This window comes from Podarcis erhardii (genome assembly GCF_964252035.2).
Source record: "Podarcis erhardii genome assembly, chromosome: 6".
In the NCBI taxonomy this organism is placed as follows: domain Eukaryota; kingdom Metazoa; phylum Chordata; class Lepidosauria; order Squamata; family Lacertidae; genus Podarcis; species Podarcis erhardii.
The window spans coordinates 99,541,679-99,562,892 of record NC_138510.1 but is presented as its reverse complement, the minus strand read 5'-3'; the positions used below and the strand labels follow the sequence as shown (position 1 = coordinate 99,562,892).

The window sequence follows — 21,214 nt, the reverse complement described above, 5'->3', positions numbered from 1 at the left end:
TGGACAGGCTGCGCGCTTCCTCTTTAGCCTTGAGCAGCATCTTTAGCCTTGCACAACGGGATGGATCGTGCCCGCTGTCCAACGGGGCTGGACTAGATGACTCCTGGGGTTCCCTTCCAACCCTGCAATTCTGTGACCTCAGAAGTTGTTGGGGGTCTCCACCACTGGAGGCTTTTAAGCAGTGGTTGGGGGACCATCTGCCTGGCGTTCTTTAGCTGTGATTCCTACATTGTGAGGGGGCTGGGCTAGATGACCCTCGGGTGGCCCTCCCAACTCCTACAGTCCTACACTTCTGTGGCAGAAGATCCACAGCCACTTCACACAATCCCCACTCCCAATTTTCATTGGAGAGGCATGTGGCTTCACTGTCTAGGTAGGTACCCCCCTACCTGCCACTCTTCCCTCACCCCACTTAAGCCGAGGGAATTCCTGCCCAGAGAAGCTCCCAGGTGAGGCAAGGGTTAAGATCTACCTCTGGTAAATGGCTTTGTATCCTCCCTCTTTCCCTTTTCTCTTCTTCTTCTATGCTAGTTCCTTCTCTTGTGTTTTGTTTAATCTGTTTTTATTGTATACTAAAATAAAAGCTGTAAGGTTTCCTTTTTTATAATATTCTCCCCTCCAAACTAAAACGTTAATCTAGATCCAGAGGAAAATAAGGGGGTGGAGAAAGGACGAAAAAAGAAAAAGAGGTAGAGATAGAGAGATTTTTAAAAAGTTGGCATCTTTAGCCGTGTGCAGCCTCCCGCGGCTGGAGAGGTGCGCACGGCTAAAGAGGAAGCCCGGGCAGCAAGCGGGCTTCCTCTTTAGCCTTGCGCAGCCTCCCACGACTGGAGAGATTGCGCAAGGCTTTTCTAGAGGAGGGAGAAGGGACTGACTGGCTGCGTCAGTCCCTTCTCCCTCCTGGGGAAAAGCCCGCAAGAGCCGCGCAAAGCTTGTGTGTGGCTCTTGGGGACTTTTCCTGCTTGCCTCCCCCCCTGCATTCGCTCCATAGGACGCACAGACTTTTCCCCTTAGTTTTTAAGACGGAAAAACTGCGTCCTATGGTGCGAAAAATACGGTACTATATATTTGATTCTTTTACAAATTGTCAGTCCTGTAAGTTGTTGCCGTTCTCTTCTATCCTCTTCTCTCATATTTTTTACTAACATTTTTGTTTTTTCTTTATTGAGTTTGAAGCCTGCGACTAACCCAAATTCTGCAATCTTCTCTATCACTATTGGCATGCCTTCTTTTGGGTTTTCCGTTGTTATAGTCAGGTCGTTGGCAAAGGCTTTTACTTTAAAAGTCTTATTTCCGACAACTATACCCCTTATGTTCTTTTCTTTTCTGATGTTCGTATTCAGAATTTCCAACACCAAAATAAGTAACAGTGGGGATAAAGGACACCCCTGTCTTGTACCTCTCTTAATATTACAGTTTTCCATTAGATTTGTTATTTATAACTAGTTTAGCTATTTGTTGTGGATATATTGCATTTATAGGTAAAGGGACCCCTGACCATTAGGTCCAGTCATGACTGACTCTGAGGTTGCAGTGCTCATCTCGCTTTATTGGCTGAGGGAGCCGGTGTACAGCTTCCAGGTCATGTGGCCAGCATGACTAAGCCGCTTCTGGCGAACCAGAGCAGCGCAAGGAAACACTGTTTACCTTCCCGCTGGAGCGGTACCTATTTATCTACATGCTTTTGAACTGCTAGGTTGGCAGGAGCAGGGACCGAGCAATGGGAGCTCACCCCATCGCAGGGATTTGAACCGCCGACCTTTTGATCGGCAAGTCCTAGGCTCTGTGGTTTAACCCACAGCGCCACCCGCATCCCTATTTATACCTTTATAGAAATTCTCTCCCACTTCTATCATCTTCATTCCCCGCCCCCATTAACCTCCAGGAGACGTTGTCAAATGCATTCTCGGCATCGATGAACAACAATGCCACCTGTTTTTCATTTCTAACTAGAGCAGTGGAATCCAAACTTTTTTCAAAGAGGGCCAGATGTGATGAAGTGAATATGCGTGAGGGCCGACCATTTTGCCTGATGTTCTTTGAACCATTAAAATTAAATGCAAATTAATTTAAATGCAAATTAGATATTTTATGCAAAGTTTATTGCAAACGGCATACTTTTCATTTCATCACATGGATGACAAATCTAAACAGGTGTTAAAACACTCTGCCTTTCATATCTGAAGGCTAGATGGGGGAAAAAATCCAGGAAGCTGAAATATATGTCAGGAGCATTGTAAAGTACATTACATATTATTGGTAATAAAGGTTATATGTCAACTTTTAAGTTCAAAAAATATGAACAGGAACATAACACCAAGTTGGCACAAACCTCTTGATGAGGGCAAAGCACAAACCTTGATGAGCACAAACCTCTTGATGAGGGCAAAGCAGCAAAAAATGTTAAAGGAAGTGTTTTTGTGTGTTTGTCTCCCCCTTTTTCTTCCCTCTCTCCTTAAAAGCGCTCTATTCTCCATTCCTGGGGGAAAGACAGTATATATGTGTCTGTATGTGCATGCCACCCACCCACACATATGGCATGTTCTTGGATTTATTGCTTTATCATCCAGCTACGCTCTGTCTGCCAGCTCAGTTTCAAGCGTAACTCCGGAGAAAGCAATTAAAGCAGATGCACAGCGAATTCTGTGTGTGAGAAAGAATGTAAACAAGTCCAGACAGCTTCTCTATCCTAGAAGCGTTTATTAACAGCAAAAACAGCTTATTTACAATCCATCAAAGACCATCAGTGTCCAGCTGCATTTTCTCTGACTCCTATCATCCTCAGTGCAGCGACTGATTGAAAACGAAAGCACTTTCACAGCATAACAACAGATAGCTGTGACGCAATATCCTGGCTCCGTAGAGCCCCTCCCTCAGGCATGAGACACAGAAAGGTTAAGCCTTAACCACCACACTCTACACATGTGCATGCACACATAGTGCCAGACCCGATGGGGGAGGAGAGAAAATGCAGGGAGGAGAAGAGTAAGTGACGAGATTAAACGAGAAGGGTGGTGGTAGTGGAAGAGAGAAGAGAAAACATTGCACTCCACAAGATTCCAGAGACCGAAAAAAAATCCCTATATGGAAAGTGAGGGGGCGCTGTTTGACCTTTCCCACCACAACCCCTGCCCAATCTCCTTTAGATTTGCTGCGATGGGATGGGGAGCGCAGGGTGGAGACAGCTGGGAGAGGGTGGCAGATAAAGAGAGGGAGAGAGGTGCTTCTGGGCAGAGGCTGCTCCAGGCCTCTTCCTGCGGCCCACCTCTCCTCTGGCATCTCCTGCATCTTTGGGCCCAGCCCCTCCCCCTCAGCCAGCAGCTGCAGCCAGTGGTTCTGGCGAGCGAATCCTGCAACCAATCATGCAGCGCCGCCACCAGAGATGCACCAATCACAGCCCGGCCCACCTGCCTCTAACCTTCCGTCAAGCAGAGCAGCAGGCAGGCGCTCGGGGGCCGCAACACATCCATTTTTCAAAATTGGGGGGGGGGGGGACATTTTAAACCAGGCATCAGGCTGGACTTTGGACATGCCTGCTCTAGAGTATCTATCACATATCTTATATTATTTTTCATGCGGCGCCCTGGGAGAAATCCTGCTTGATCCTCATGGATATAATCTTTTAATATGCATTTCAATCTATTTGCTAGTATGTCTGCAAATATTTTGTAATCCTTATTAAGGAGAGAGTCTCAAACGTTTGTTGGGGGAGACCTAGGTTTTTTTGGGGGGAGTTATTTGTCCTGTCTGCACGCTTCTTATGATGGAGGACCGCTGTAGCCAGCCCCAACGACACGTTCTCAAGATGGAGAGTGAGGGAACAGCTGCAGTCGCCTGCGGTTCCTGCGCAATGTTTGCCATCTTGCCAAAGGTTGCAGGCAGCTTTACCTGCAGCAATTGCATGTTGGTTGCCCTCTTAAAAGACAAAGTCCAGCAACTGGAGGAACGTGTGTCTACGCTCCAAAGAATTAGAGAGCTGGAGCTCTTCTTGGAAGCAACAGAGCACACCGTCTCCACCAAGGAGGAGACAGGGGACTCCCCTGAGAAGGAGGCTAGTTCACCAACACAGGAGCCAGATATATGGAGAAACGTGACTCAAAGAAGTAGGAGGCCCAGGGTTCGCTCTGATTGTTTAGAAATATACAATCACTTTGAGGTCCTCTCCCCTAGCATGGAAGACGAAGAGCAGACTCAATTTGAGGATCTCTCCCTCATTACAGTCGATCAGGTATATGAAGACGAGCAGCAAAGTCAGTCCTCAGGGAATGTGCAGGCGACCTTGGAACGGACAGCTCACGGAAGAACCCCGACCAAACCTAAGAGGAGGCGTGTAGTGGTGATAGGGGATTCCCTACTGAGGGGAACAGAAGCAGTGATCTGTGGGCCTGACAAGATGTCTCGGGAAGTGTGCTGTCTCCCCGGGGCTAAGATCCAAGATGTAACTGAACGACTGCAAGGAATCATAAAACCCACTGACAAATACCCCTTCCTCTTGGTTCATGTGGGAACCAATGACACTGCAAGCAATAGCCTCCAGAAGATCAAAAGAGACTATGAGGCTCTGGGCAGGAAATTGAAGCAATTAAATGCACAAATTGTCATCTCATCTGTCCTCCCAGTTGAACGACGAGGCCCAGGGAGAGAGGGGAAAATAGTGGAAGTGAACAGCTGGCTTCGCAAATGGTGTAAACAGGAACGGTTTGGATTCTTAGATCACGGACTGCAGTTTCTTGAAGATGGACTTCTGGCAAGCGATGGGCTGCACCTCACAACGGTTGGGAGGAATGTTTTTGCCAAAAATCTCAGAAACCTCATCAGGAGGGCTTTAAACTGACTAATGTGGGGGAGGGAGACAGTGCTTCTGAAGGTAGGAGTCTATCAATTGATGAAGATGATCACCCAAATGTCATAGACCAAATGGAGCAAACAGCACGCAGACCTAGTGGTGGGAGGAAAAAATCCTTAAATAAGAGACACGGGGGAATGATTAATGGACTTCAATGTCTGTACACTAATGCGCAAAGCATGGGAAATAAACAAGATGAGCTTGAGCTCTTGGTACAGCAAACTAAATATGACATAATAGGCATCACTGAAACCTGGTGGGATAAGTCCCACGACTGGAATGTAATAATGGAGGGATACAATCTATTTCAGAGAAACAGACCAGACAAGAAAGGAGGAGGAGTGGCGTTATATGTCAGGGATGTGTATACCTGTGAAGAGATCCAGGATTTAGAACCTCAAAGCCAAAGTGAGAGCATTTGGGTCAAAATTAAGGGAGAGAAGAATAACAGGGACCTCATTGTGGGAGTTTACTATAGATCCCCAAGCCAAACGGAGGACATAGATGATGCCTTCCTGGAACAGATGGCCAAGCATGCAAAAGGAAGGGAGATAGTAGTAATGGGGGACTTCAATTACCCGGATATTTGCTGGATGTCAAACTCAGCCAAGAGCATAAGGTCAAACAGATTCCTCACTGGCCTTGCAGACAACTTCATTGTCCAGAAAGTGGGAGAAGCAACAAGAGGAACAGCCATTTTAGATCTGGTCCTAACCAATGTTGATGACCTGGTTAGTGGAGTAGAAGTGGAAGGATCATTAGGCGCGAGTGATCATGCTCTTCTGAAGTTTACTATACAGTGGAAAGGAGCAGCCAAGCATACTAGGACTCAATTTTATTGACTTTAAGAAAGCCGACTTCATAAAACTTAGGGAAGTGCTGGGTGAGATCCCATGGACAGTAATACTAAAAGGAAAGGGAGTTCATGATGGCTGGGAGTTTGTTAAGAGGGAGATAGTAAAAGCACAACTTCAGGCAATACCAATGAGACGGAAACATGGAAGGTGCCTAAAGAAGCCAGGGTGGCTATCTAAAGAACTTTTAACTGAGTTAAGATTAAAAAAGGATGTGTACAAAAAATGGAAAAGGGGAGAAACCACCAAAGAGGAATTCAAACAAATAGCCAGCACGTGTAGACACAAAGTCAGAAAAGCTAAAGCACAGAATGAACTCCGGCTTGCTAGAGAGGTTAAAAGCAACAAAAAAGGCTTTTATGGGTATGTTCGTAGCAAAAGGAAGAACAAAGAAACAGTGGGGTCACTCAGAGGAGAAGATGGTGAAATGCAAACAGGGGACACAGAAAGGGCTGAACTCCTCAATGCCTTCTTTGCCTCAGTCTTCTTCGATAAAGAAAACAATGCCCGACCTGAAGAATTTGGAGCAAATGATTCAGCAGAGGAAACACAGCCCAGAATAACTAAGGAGATAGTACAAGAATACTTGGCTAGTCTAGATGCATTCAAGTCTCCAGGGCCGGATGAACTGCATCCAAGAGTATTAAAAGAACTGGCAGATGTGATCTCAGAACCACTGACTATCTTTGAGAATTCCTGGAGAACAGGCGAAGTCCCGGCAGACTGGAGGAGGGCAAATGTTGTCCCTATTTTCAAAAAAGGGAAAAGAGAGGACCCAAATAATTACCGCCCAGTCAGTCTGACATCAATACCAGGGAAGATTCTGGAGCAGATCATTAAGCAAACAGTCTGTGAGCACCTAGAAAGGAATGCTGTGATCACCAAGAGTCAGCATGGATTTCTGAAAAATAAGTCATGTCAGACTAACCTGATCTCGTTTTTTGACAGAATTACAAGCCTGGTAGATGAAGGGAATGCAGTGGATGTAGCCTACCTTGATTTCAGCAAGGCATTTGACAAGGTGCCCCATGATATTCTTGTAAAGAAGTTGGTAAAATGTGGTCTTGACTATGCTACCACTCAGTGGATTTGTAACTGGCTGACTGACCGAACCCAAAGGGTGCTCATCAATGGTTCCTCTTGATCCTGGAGAAGAGTGACTAGTGGGGTGACACAGGGTTCTGTCTTGGGCCCAGTCTTATTCAACATCTTTATCAACGACTTGGATGATGGACTCAAGGGCATCCTGATCAAATGTGCAGATGACACCAAACTGGGAGGGGTGGCTAACACCCCAGAGGACAGGATCACACTTCAAAACGACCTTGACAGATTAGAGAACTGGGCCAAAACAAACAAGATGAATTTTAACAGGGAGAAATGTAAAGTATTGCACTTGGGCAAAAAAAATGAGAGGCACAAATACAAGATGGGGGACACCTGGCTTGAGAGCAGTACATGTGAAAAGGATCTAGGAGTCTTGGTTGACCACAAACTTGACATGAGCCAACAGTGTGATGCGGCAGCTAAACAAGCCAATGCAATTCTGGGCTGCATCAATAGGAGTATAGCATCTAGATGAAGGGAAGTAATAGTGCCACTGTATTCTGCTCTGGTCAGACCTCACCTGGAGTACTGTGTCCAGTTCTGGGCACCACAGTTCAAGAAAGACACTGACAAACTGGAACATGTCCAGAGGAGGGCAACCAGAATGGTCAAAGGCCTGGAAACGATGCCTTATGAGGAACGGCTAAGGGAGCTGGGCATGTTTAGCCTGGAGAAGAGGAGGTTAAGGGGTGATATGATAGCCATGTTCAAATATATAAAAGGATGTCACATAGAGGAGGGAGAAAGGTTGTTTTCTGCTGCTCCAGAGAAGCGGACACGGAGCAATGGTTCCAAACTACAAGAAAGAAGATTCCACCTAAACATTAGGAAGAACTTCCTGACAGTAAGAGCTGTTTGACAGTGGAATTTGCTGCCAAGGAGTGTGGTGGAGTCTCCTTCTTTGGAGGTCTTTAAGCAGAGGCTTGACAACCATATGTCAGGAGTGCTCTGATGGTGTTTCCTGCTTGGCAGGGGGTTGGACTCGATGGCCCTTGTGGTCTCTTCCAACTCTATGATTCTATGATTCTATGATATAGGTCGGTAATTCTTAACTGATGTTGGATCTGTTCCCTTAGGGGAACAAATGATGCTGGTAGTTTCCCTGTATTTAAGATGTTGTTCACTACTCTTTATATGGTAGTGCCATAGATCTTCTAATTTTTTAATAGTATTTGGCCGGTAATCCATCTGGCCCTGGAGTCTTTACTACTTTCATCCTTTTCATTGCTTGTTGAATTTCCATCATACTAATTGGGGCATTCAATTGGGTTGTCTCTTCTTTTGTAATATTCCATAATTTATTCTGGTTCAAAAACTCATCTATTCTTTTTTGTTTTTCTTGGACTTCTTTATATAACTCTCTATAATATTCTAAGAAACTATTACTTCTCTTTTTTGGTTCCTCAATTGTTTTACCATCCACAATCAATTTGTTTATCAGCTTTTCGCTTTGTTTCTTCCTTAATTGCCAAGCCAACAGCTTTCCAGGTTTATCTGCCAATTCAAAGTTTTTTTGTTTTAACATTTTTATCTTTGATTCTATTTCTTGATTCAAAATCATTGATAGTTGTACTTGCAGCATTTTAATATTTTGATTTATCTTCTCATTTTTTGGATTCCTTGCATTCTTTTTAATCTCCACTAATATTTCCATTAGGGACGCAGATGGTGCTGTGGGTTAAACCACAGAGCCTAGGATTTGCCGATCAGAAGGTCGGCGGTTCGAATCCCCGCGACGGGGTGAGCTCCCGTTGGTCGGTCCCTGCTCCTGCCAACCTAGCAGTTCGAAAGCACGTCAAAGTGCAAGTAGATAAATAGGTACCGCTCCGGCGGTTGGGTAAACGGCGTTTCCGTGCGCTGCTCTGGTTTGCCAGAAGCGTCTTAGTCATGCTGGCCACATGACCTGGAAGCTGTACGCTGGCTCCCTTGGCCAATAAAGCGAGATGAGCGCTGCAACCCCAGAGTCGGTCACGACTGGACCTAATGGTCAGGGATCCCTTTACCTTTACCTAATATTTCCATTGTTTCTTTTTCTTTCCGTTTTCTCTGGATCCCGTTCTACTGCATGAAGAAACTTCTCATTACCGCTTTTCCTGCCTCCCATATGATCTTGATGTCAGTTCCCTTATTCAGATTAAATTCAAAGTATTCTTTTAAAGATTTCTTAGCTTTTTGTATTATTTCTTCATTGTTAAGTAATGCTTCATTTAGCCTCCATCTACGATGTCCTCTTCCTTTTCCCTTCAGAGATAAAAACACTGGGATATGATCTGATAGCAACTTTGGTTGGATTTCTATTTTTCCTACTCTTAATGTTAAATCTTTTGTGATCCACAGTCCATCTAGCCCACTGGCTGACTGATTTGGCTCCGAAAAATAAGTGAGCTCCCTTGGATGTTTAAATCTCCAAGCATCCAACTTGAAGGTTTCTGTTAAATGGAAGAATGATTGTGGTAATTTTCCTGTTTTATTATCTACACTTCTTTGTGTTCTATCGTTTTCTGAGGAGAAAACTCCATTAAAATCTCCTAAAAGGATTATTTTTTCCTCCATTTACTCTAGCATTTTTTCCTCTAATTTTTTTTGTAGAATTCTGCTTTCTTAGCGTTTGGTGCATATATTCCTATCACCACCAATTTCTCTCCTTGTACCATTACTTGAATTATTACAATCCTTCCCTCTTCATCTTTAAAAAGCATCTTTGGTTCTAATCTAGGTTTTACATAAATAACCACCCCTCTTTTCTTACACTTGTCTGAGGAGATGAATTCTGTTCCTAACTTCTTATTAGTGAACACCCTCCTGTGTTTCCTAGATACATGTGTCTCTTGGAGGCATATTATGTCCAATTTGTGTTTCATTAAAATATGTCCCACTCTATTACTTTATAATTTATTCTTCAAATGATGAATAAAACCACTGCCATCCACGACCTGATTGTAGATGGAGGATTTGACCTGGCATGTGTGACAGAGACCTGGTTGGATGAAGTAGATGGGCTTGTCCTTGCTGCTGCTTGCCCACCAGGTTTCTCTTATGCACAGCAACCCAGGCCTTGTGGGTGGGGAGGGGGGGGTTGCAGTGATTTTTAGGAAGTCATTAGTCCGCACCAGGCGTCCTATTGGGAAGACCCAGTTTTCTGAGTGCACGTTCTGGAAGTTGGGCAATAGGGGCAGTACAGGATTCCTACTGGTGTACCAACCTCCCCGCTGCACCAAGGATTCCCTGCCCGAGCTGCTTCAGGTCGTGGTGGATATGCTCCTGGAAACACCTAGTTTGGTTGTCCTGGGGGGTTTTAACATCCATGCCAACACGACCTTACAATGGGCCGCCCGAGACTTCGTGGAAAGCATGGCCTCCATGGAGCTGTCCCTGAATAAGTTTGGCCCAACTCATAGCTGTGGACATGGCTTAGATTTGGTGTTTATCTCTACGGATGTTGGTGATCTGACACTAACTAAAAGTGAAACAAAAGAAGTGCCATGGTCAGATCACTTCCTGGTGCAACTGGACTTCTCTGCGACCCTTCCCCTCTGCAGGGAGGTGGGACCGATACGGATGGCCCGCCCCCGCTACTTAATTGATCCAATTGGCTTCCAGAGAGTGGTTGTTGTTGTTGTTTAGCCGTTTAGTCGTGTCCGACTCTTCGTGGCTCCATGGACCAGAGCACGCCAGGCACTCCTGTCTTCCACTGCCTCCCGCAGTTTGGTCAGACTCATGTTTGTAGCTTCAAGAACACTGTCCAACCATCTCGTCCTCTGTCGTCCCCTTCTCCTTGTGCCCTCAATCTTTCGCAACATCAGGGTCTTTTCCAGGAAGCCTTCTCTTCTCATGAGGTGGCCAAAGTATTGGAGCCTCAGCTTCACGATCTGTCCTTCCAGTGAGCACTCAGGGCTGATTTCCTGAAGAATGGATACGTTTGATCTTCTTAGAATCATAGAATCATAGAGTTGGAAGAGACCACAAGGGCCATCGAGTCCAACCCCCTGCCAAGCAGGAAACACCATCAGAGCACTCCTGACATATGGTTGTCAAGCCTCTGCTTAAAGACCTCCAAAGAAGGAGACTCCACCACACTCCTTGGCAGCAAATTCCACTGTCGAACAGCTCTTACTGTCAGGAAGTTCTTCCTAATGTTTAGGTGGACTCTCAAGAGTCTCCTCCAGCACCAGAATTCTAAAGCATCAATTCTTCGGCGATCAGCCTTCTTTATAGTCCAGCTCTCACTTCCATACATCACTACTGGGAAAACCATGGCTTTAACTATACGGACCTTTGTTGGCAAGGTGATGTCTCTGCTTTTTAAGATGCTGTCTAGGTTTGCCATCGCCTTTCTCCCAAGGAGCAGGTGTCTTTTAATTTCATGACTGATGTCACCATCTGAAGTGATCATGGAGCCCTAGAAAGTAAAATCTCTCACTGCCTCCATTTCTTCCCCTTCTATTTGCCAGGAGGTGATGGGCCCAGTGGCCATGATCTTCGTTTTTTTTTTTTATGTTGAGCTTCAGACCATATTTTGCGCTCTCCTCTTTCACCCTCATTAAAAGGTTCTTTAATTCCTCCTCACTTTCTGCCATCAAGGTTGTGTCATCTGCATATCTGAGGTTGTTGATATTTCTTCCGGCAATCTTAATTCCGGCTTGGGATTCATCCAGCCCAGCCTTTCGCATGATGAATTCTGCATATAAGTTAAATAAACAGAGAGACAAAATACAGCCTTGTCGTACTCCTTTCCCAATTTTGAACCAATCAGTTGTTCCATATCCAGTTCTAACTGTAGCTTCTTGTCCCACATAGAGATTTCTCAGGAGACAGATGAGGTGATCAGGCACTCCCATTTCTTTAAGAACTTGCCATAGTTTGCTGTGGTCGACACAGTCAAAGGCTTTTGCATAGTCAATGAAGAAGAAGTAGATGTCTTTCTGGAACTCTCTAGCTTTCTCCATAATCCAGCGCATGTTTGCAATTTGGTCTCTGGTTCCTCTGCCCCTTCGAAATCCAGCTTGCACTTCTGGGAGTTCTCGGTCTGCATACTGCTTAAGCCTGCCTTGTAGAATTTTAAGCATAACCTTGGTAGCGTGTGAAATGAGTGCAATTGTGCGGTAGTTGGAGCATTCTTTGGCACTGCCCTTCTTTGGGATTGGGATGTAGACTGATCTTCTCCAATCCTCTGGCCACTGCTGAGTTTTCCAAATTTGATGGCATATAGCACCTTAACAGCATCATCATTACTTAATGGATCGCTACTTAATGGATCCCACTGGCTTCCAGAGAGTGGTAGGGGGTGTTTTATCCCAAGTTGATGGCCTTTCAGCTGATTCCCTGGTAGCATGCTGGAATGCGGAGTTAACCAGGGCTATTGACTGACTGGCTCCAAAGCGCCCTCTCCGATTGCATGGAGCCTGGACAGCCCCGTGGTTTTCCCCGGAGCTGAGGGCAATGAAACAATCATTGAGACGGCTAGAGCGCCGGTGGCGGAAAACTCATTCTGAATAAGACCGGACACGGGCTAGAGCTCAACATTGAGCCTACCAAGTGGCGATGGCGACGGCGAAGAGGGCCTTCTTCGCCGCCTCGATTGCATCTGCAGAAAACAGCAGCAGGAGACTTTTTCAGGTGGTTTGCAATCTATCGGAACCACCTGTACCACCGGGGCCTGGTAGGGACCCCAAGATCTCCTGCAATGCTTTTGCAAAGTTTTTTGCAGATAAAGTCGCTCAGATTCAGAAGGAGGTAGACTCCACCGTGGGAGCCGGGCCAGGGCGGGAGAGTGCTGGAGTCCTGTCTAGTCCTGTTACATGGGATCAATTCTAATCTGTTACCTCCGAGGATGTGGACAGGCTGCTTGGATGCGTGAAACCAACCACCTGTCTCCTTAATCCTTGCCCATCCTGGCTGATAAAAGCGAGCCGGGAAGGGCTGGGCGATGGGCTCTGCGGGGTGTTGAATGCTTTCCTCTATGAGGGAGCCTTCCCGGACCCGCTGAAAGAGGCAGTCATTAAGCCGCTTCTTAAAAAAACATCTTTAGACCTGGCCAATATGGCCAACTATCGCCCAGTCTCAAATCTACCATTCTTGGGCACGGTGATTGAGCGGGTGGTTGCCGAACAACTCCAAGCACACCTGGAGGATGCAGACCATTTGGATCCCTTCCAATCGGGATTCAGGCCTCACCATGGGACTGAAACTGCCTTGGTCTCGCTGGTTGATGATCTCCGGCGGGCTAGGGACAAAGGTGAGAACTGTTTCCTAGTTCTGCTGGATTTTTCAGTGGCCTTTGACACCATCGACTATAACATCCTTCTGGACCATCTAGAGGGGCTGGGAGCTGGGGGCACTGTTATACAGTGGTTCCGCTCCTTTCTCCTGGGCCGTGTCCAGAAAGTGGTGTTGGGGGATGAGTGTTCAGACCCCTGGGCTCTCACTTGTGGGGTGCCTCAGGGTTCCGTCCTCTCCCCCATGCTTTTTAATATCTATATGAGGCCGCTGGGAGAGATCATCAGGGGGTTTGGGCTGGGTATTCATCAGTATGCAGATGACACCCAGCTCTACCTCTCCTTTAAATCAGAACCAATGAAGGCGGTGAAGGTCCTGTGTGAGTGCCTGGAGGCGGTTGAAGGATGGATGGCGGCTAACAGATTGAGGTTGAATCCTGACAAGACAGAAGTACTGTTTTTGGGGGACAGGGGGCGGGCGGGTGTGGAGGACTCCCTGGTCCTGAATAGGGTAACTGTGCCCCTGAAGGACCAGGTGTGCAGCCTGGGAGTCATTTTGGAGTCACAGCTGTCCATGGAGGCGCAGGTCAATTCTGTATCCAGGGCAGCTGTCTACCAACTCCACCTGGTACGCAGGCTGAGACCCTACCTGCCTGCGGACTGTCTCGCCAGAGTAGTGCATGCTCTAGTTATCTCCCGCTTGGACTACTGCAATGCGCTCTACGTGGAGCTACCTTTCAAGGTGACTCGGAAACTACAACTAATCCAGAATGTAGCAGCTAGACTGGTGACTGGGAGCGGCCGCCGAGACCACATAACACCGGTCTTGAAAGACCTACATTGGCTCCCAGTACGTTTCCGAGCACAATTCAAAGTGCTGGTGTTGACCTTTAAAGCCCTAAATGGCCTCGGCCCAGTATACCTGAAGGAGCGTCTCCACCCCCATCGTTCTGCCTGGATGCTGAGGTCCAGCACCAAGGGCCTTCTGGTGGTTCCCTCATTGCGAGAAGTGAGGTTACAGGGAACCAGACAGAGGGCTTTCTTGGTAGTGGCGCCCACCCTGTGGAACACCCTTCCTTCAGATGTGAAAGAAATAAGCAGCTATCCTATCTTTAAAAGACATCTGAAGGCAGCCCTGTTCAGGGAAGTTTTTAATATTTAATGCTGTACTGTTTTTAACACTTGATTGGGAGCCGCCCAGAGTGGCTGGGGAAACTCAGTCAGATGGGTGGGGTATAAATAAATTATTATTATTATTATTATTATTATTATTATTATTATTATTATTCTAGAGACTAGTCCAAATATTGGCGCTTCTTTTCTCCCTTCAAACCCCTCCTCTCCCAATCGCTGCTTCTCAAGTCCGCTCCCAAACCGTTCTTCTCCTTCCGTCTTTGTTGTCCATTGCCCTCTTGTCATTCTAGTCTCTCCCTTCCCCTACTGTCGCTTTCTCGATATAATCCAAGCTGGATTAGAATGTCCACAAAATTTAGGAAATTCTATTCCTTACTGGCACGGTTAAGGAGAACTATAATAGAACCATTTCAGTATACTATATTTCAGTATACCCAACCACCACTCAAGCTTCTTTATATTTCTTACCTGTTTAACTCCAGAGAAAAATAACAGCTGGAGACATTTCCACCGAGCTGAAAGCAATTTGAAAGTGAGGTTATTGCTGACAGTGTGTATACACTCAGCCCACCTTGTGGTAAATAAGTTTTGTATGTTTTTTGTGTTTGACCAGAGGCGACAGAAGGTAAAAGATTGGTATGACCACATTGTCACACATGTAGGGGTTCTTTTTTTAATTAATTGCTTACATCTGCTGTAAAGACTTTGTTTTTTAAAAAAGTCCACTTTTTAAATAAAATAAGCCCACACCTATGTACACCATGTTTCAATTTTACTATAATTTTAAAAAGAATTGTAAACCACACTGTTGAAAGGTGGGATATAAACCAATTAATATAAATAAATGAAGCCTCTTTTCAAAACACCTTCAAGTCTTAAAAAAAAAATGTCTCTAGTCTAGTCTCAGCAGTATAATCACTCCTCCTATTAAAAAACAGCTTACCAGTATGGGATGAAATATTATCACCTAAATTCCTATGACTGTCCAGGACTGAACAGTGGCCGTTGAGTCTATAGACATAAGAATGATAAAGTAGCTCAGTCTATTGTCTAGAGGTGGAACGTCCTGGTTCCTAGCAATGAGCAATGGCTATGTTCAACCTCCATGGTCCTAAGGCAGACTCTCCAGACCAGTTGCTAAGATTCACTGGGGCTGGGGGGAGGCTGCTCTTGTGCCCAGGTCCTTCTCGCAGGCTTCCCACTGCCATCTGGTTGGTCGCTGTGAGAACAGGAAGCTGGGTCACTGGCTTGATGCAACAGGGTTCTCGAATTTTTTCCTCCCTTAGGGCAGAAGTGAGAATTGCCCATAGAAGGAGAAATTTAGTGCTGCTGTAATGAGAAGCAGCATGTCTGTCCAGAAAGAGCAAATGGTGGACGCTGGATTTTTCAATATGAAAAATGATTTTTGCTTTGGTTTTTTTGAACACTGAAAAATGCAACTTGGCTGCATGGAAGTCAATGGAACCCATGTTTCTGCATTCAGCAGCAGCTGTTGATGTGCCTCTGTCTCTGGCACTCAGGACTCTGCCCAGGCCTGGCCCTCCTCTGTTCCCCAAGTGCTTTTCATCTGGCTAGAATGTTTCCCTGAACCTGGATAATGCTTCTTTATCTGGATGCAGGATGGAGAGAGGGGTGGGAGTGAGTGTACCAAGTTAACATTTACATGGGTTGCTCAGTCCACTTTTTCCTCCAGCTACACCCACTGTTGGCATGTGGTCCTCCAAAGGGTGCTATATTGCAATAAGTGATCATGAGGAGGGCTGGCAGAGAGCACCAGACGTGGGCCTTTCAGGAGGACGAGGAAGAAAAAATGGGGAAGGAGAATGTCTCCTTTTGCGAACCTTGAATAGCACTGCAAGATCCCTCTTTCAGGCTGGGGAACACACTGCAACTCTTTGGTGTGTGTCACCACTTACTCTGATGTATGTTACTCAACTCTTAAATGATGCAGATAAATACTATACTCACATGTGGAATCCTACAGTTCTTCGGGTTAAGGGGGATCGACTCACCAGGCTTAAGATTCCTTGGAATGCAGAATCTGTCACACATTATTTTTTCCAAAGGAAAAAAAAAAACCCCTTCTAATGGGAAGCTGCTTCATTTTTTAAAATATGGCATTACTTGTGAAATAAAATCAACACCAGATAGGAGAACAGAAGCCTCTCTTTTAATTCTAGAGAAAAATCAGGATAAATTAGACTTTGATCAAACAAGACACAGGGAACCCGGAAAAGCAACTTCCAGTAAACTTGGAGAAAGTAGTACTGATATGAGACTATACAAATATTCAGTAGTGTATAGTATATTCCATGTGAATTTATTTCACACCCAGTTATCCTTCCTCTTTAGGGCACCCCCCTCCCCACAAAAACTGGAGAAAATAGGAGCTGAAAGAAGTCTGAACAAGTTGGTTATGGCATTCAACATTTCTGCAGCTAGAACGTGACTTCCAAGGGTAAATTTTGCTTCCCTCTATTTGCATACCGGCTTCTTATTGCAGGGAATTACTTCACATCATGATCAAGTCCCCCAAAGTATTTGGCTCTGAACAAGGTATGGTCTCCTCCATTGGGCACCCTTGCAGATAGCAGGGGCTGAAGACACCATCTAGCACAAATCTACCCTTTACCTAGTCCCATATTCTGACACCCTTTTTCTGGAAATGCTAAAACAGAAGGGGAAAAGGGTTTTGGATCCACACCACCCCTTATAAATTGTAACCAATGCCTATGTCACATAGTCTCAGGGGGGGAATTATACCTGTAGGTTTGCAATCTGAGGTAGACATGAAAGACAGGGGAAAGTAAATAGAGGAATGGGTAAGGGAAATTAAAAACAAGGTACCAAGGAAAGGGGGAAATCAGAAAAAGAGAAAAGGTAAATTTTAAGCAGTTTAAAATGTTGTATAGAGGTGAAGCAATAATGTGAGTATCAAAGGGGACAGGATTCTTCTAGAAAGAAGGTGCCAGCAACAGGAAAAGGAGAGGCATGGAAATGAACTGGAAGAATATACCTTGGAAGAAGATGACTAGAAACAGTGGAATCAAGAGAGCAGAAAGGAATGCCGAGACAGAGGACACCAGCGAGAACATTTAAAAGTTAGACCAATGAGCTTACGGTGAATATGGAAAAAATTAAGACAGTTCACAAAAGGGCAATTGGTAAATCAATCTCATTGTAAACATTTATGCTTAAGAACACAGTTATCTCTTATCTTAAGCAGAAGCTGTTGTTGCCCTTTCCTGTGAAAAATCTGGAGCCACTCAACTGATTCGCACCCAGATACCACCACACAAAAGCCCACGGTATGTAGAGCATGTTTCCATGCTTAGCTCCACCTTCTGGCTGGGGCTGATGGGGGTTCTGGTCCAAAAGATCTAGAGGGCACCAGGGTGGGAAAAAGTGGCTTCCGTTTTATAAAGGCTGGGCACCTACTTCAGAATCAGATGCCCAAGGCCCCTCTGTGACATCAACCAAGTCATAGCAGTTTATCCGATGGCAACCAGAGGGATGGGATCTACATACCTAGTCACTGTGACATATCTCATCAAGATGGAGACAATAGACATCACAGCTAGAGAGGCTGGATGATGCTCATGGTCCATTATACTGATACTAGCTAAGCAAGGACATAATTCAACTAGTTGGACTCGGGGGCGGGTAGAATCCTATGTGCAATATCTATCTTGATCCAGGGTAAAATCTTCACTTCAACTGTATTACAATTTCCACAGACTAATCTAAAATGTGCTTTTTCAATTTGTATGCTTTTCTTGACGGACGGCCATCTTGAAACCCTGATAAGGCAAAGGAGGGATATAAACCCCGGCTTCTATTGCTGCAAGAAGCATTTTTTAATGGTTATACCCCCTCAAAGACATAGAAGAAAAATGCTGAACTTCTTTAAAGAATAAATGCAAAAGTGTTTTTGTTTTTTAAACCTTAGGCTTATTTTTACTCATGACAATATTTGTTAAAAATATTACATCTGCCTTTGAGAAGAGAGAGTATCATATTTTTATAATGTGGAAAAATAAACTCTACAGACATCCCAAATTGGCACACAGGTGCTTTAAAATAACATCCTCTCCCAGGATAATTCCAAAGGGGTGCTTTGCTCCCACCCTGTTTACCCAATTATTCTTTAAACACACTGGACTGCATGAATGGGTATAAGACGAGAATACCTAAAAACAGTAAAATGTTTATTTTCTTAGAAAAAAAAGAGGGATTCAAACTGATTGTGGTCACAACTTCCACCTGTGGTCAGCAAAGCCAATACTGCAAGCTTATTCCTCGATTGAAATACTTAGTTAAAGAAACTTTTTTAAAAATACAGATTTCTGCTCCGCATCACCATATCCAGTATTTGTGTGACAACATGCTTTTAAATTGGTAACTTCTTCCTAGCAGAGAAACGAGGACGGTCATGGCAAAGCATCCCACCTCCAAAGCTCTAAATTGTCCATGTTAATAAGAACTCTGCAACCCGGGGGGAGGGTTGACAAACAGAGTGAACTTGAAGGTTTAGCTGCTCAGTTATGGTAGGTGTTGTATAATACTACTTCAGCCAATAGAAAATAGGCCAACAGCCCAAGTGAAATCTACAGTGTCACTTAAGATTTTATGCTGAAATATTTGCTGTGTTCCTGGACACAGATAAGTGAAAAATCTGCCACATGTTTCAGCCAGCATCAGCCAAGGCAGTTCCACACAAGCTGTTCTTCGTTCCTTTCGTAACGTTCATTGTATGGTCATTAAGAAACACTGCAACTGGATGGAGCATACAATGTGGAAATGATCTTTTGTAATGTAGTGCTGTTCACTTGAGAAGACTTCCAAAAAGGATCTTGACCGTAATCTATTTACACAGTAGTATTCCCGTTTTGATCAGCAGAAATGGCACTATGTGATATCCTCCTCTTCTGAACAGTAATCACGACCCTTCAAAGGGAAAAACAGAGAGAGAGAGAGAGAGAGAGAGAGAAGTATATACACATTTAACACAGGAAAAACAGAACTAGCTACGTTGATTCCAGCTCTTTGGCAGCTAGCTACATTGAATCCTTCTGTGTTTGGTCCTATAGTGTTTTCAGTAGGAAACCTCTTTGTCATATGTGGTTAGGGCAGAGTGTTACCCTAGGCATTACTGGATGTCACAAGGGAGCAATAATAAAATAGCAAATGTACTGCCCTCCTATTGTTCTGTGAGCATCAAACAGGACCACCAAGACCACCTTAGTGACAACTCAGGCTTGAACCCAGAATGAAACACATCTAGATAATGGGTGTCATCCAAGAATGCCCAGAGTTGCACATGAATCACTAGTTCAACTCCTGAAGGGGTGTGTGTTTGCAACCAGCTAAGATTTGCACAATCCTGGGGGTCCAGAAGAGCCTTCCTTAGAAATGTAATAATTTCTACTTCCCTGAGCCACTTCCTCTAGGAAGTAGGAAGAGGCAACAGGCAGGTCCCATAGATGGCAGAACCTTCCCATCTTCTTCAGCAACCCTGGCACCAGGGGACTTTTGCGCCTCTGGCAATTATTATTCCTCGGTTTGGAATTTAGCTGAAGCACCTGCTCTATTTTTTAAGCATCTTGTCAAGCTTTCTGATCACTTTGCGTAGGCAGCAGCAGCACTTGAAAAAAGGGAGAGGCGAGAACAAGAACATACACGCTGGTTAAGAAATGAGGGATACAGCCCACGTCTTCCTGAAGTGTGACAAGTAGTTCTTCAGCATAGTCAATCTCTGAAAGCGACTACCATGGAAAGAGGAGAAAGGGGATCATGGCTAAAAGTATTACGGTAATCAAATAAGAAGCCAGTATCATGTCACATTTGAAAACAGCTCCTTTGAATATAGCATGCAAGCTTCACACTGATCAGTTTCACTTTGAAGTTTTCCAAGCTGCAATATGGATTCATTTTTCTTACTTTCACGTCACAACACGGGCAACACCATCACACTTAACCCAAATCACCAGAAAGGGTAAAGAGGGGAACCCAAGAAGATTTATGCATGTGGGTTTATCAATCATGATTTCCAACATCTTGAGGGAAGGGAGTAAAACCTCCCTTTGCATTACATGTTTGAAACGCCAGTAGAGGAGGCTGTAAAAGAGAAGTTGGCTGTGGATGAGGGGGCTTGAAGTGAGAGGAGGCTATGGATGAGAAGGTCTAGCTCAGGGGTGGGGATTTTCTGGTCTGTAGGCCAAATCTGGCCCACCAGCTTCTCCATTTGATCTGCAAGGTCCTTCCACCAAAGCACACCCACCAGCCCCACATCTGGTGTCCTATGGGATGGGATGGGATGGGATGGGATGGATGCCTGCAGCAAGCAAGACTTTTCACCTTCCCACGCATCAACTGATGCACAGAGAGTTCAATCCTGCTTGGTGAAGTGTGCAAGCAAGCTCCCCAGGGGAACTCTGTCATGCTCCCAAACCCTGCAGAAACCAGGATGGAACCAAAAGCTTCCAGATGGAGCCAAAGCATTTAATGCAAATCATTTCAGGATAGGAACATTGTAAACCAGTGAAAGACAAGTCATCAACTGTAGTTTAGCTCTGGCCTAGTCCATGGAAGTGATGCCCACATTAAGTCAGTTACATAAGACTGAACTGCAAATAAGATTTGAGCTGGGCAACTGCAAGCAAGTCATGATGTTTTTCCTAAATAATCCTAAGCAGGGCTTTCTTTCAGCTGGAACCCAGTTCTGGCAGCTCCCAGGTGGGCACCATTGAGAATGAGGGAGGTGTTCATGGTGAGTTCTGGCACCTCTTTTTCTAGAAAAATAGCACTGATCCTAAGTAGCATATGAGTAATACAAAGGAATGACATACGTTTCAGGCAGTATCAGACAAGCACTTTTTAGAGTACTATTTGCGCATCTTCCCCATCTATATCTTAAAAAATATTTTGTGAGCACATGCATCAGAAGTGTCTTCTAATTTGCCATTCCATTACAACAAACAAAGTCCAACTTTCAATAAAGTTATTTTCCTGCTTGCTGCCCCCCGCTCTAATAATTGCTCACTTTGTCATGAATGACA

At 45.0% G+C, this 21,214-nt stretch overlaps 1 protein-coding gene across 1 annotated transcript in view; it reads right to left on the bottom strand.

Annotated features, from left to right (window-relative positions):
- Window positions 1–16,304: 16,304 nt before the first annotated feature.
- LOC309344740 (uncharacterized protein C1orf21) overlaps window positions 16,305–21,214 on the bottom strand; it is a 170,053-nt gene continuing 165,143 nt past the window's right edge. The window contains exon 6 of the mRNA XM_081867407.1: window positions 16,305–19,103. Coding sequence (XP_081723533.1) covers window positions 19,065–19,103 — 39 coding nt within the window. The 3' untranslated portion in view covers window positions 16,305–19,064. The remainder of the gene's footprint in view (window positions 19,104–21,214) is intronic.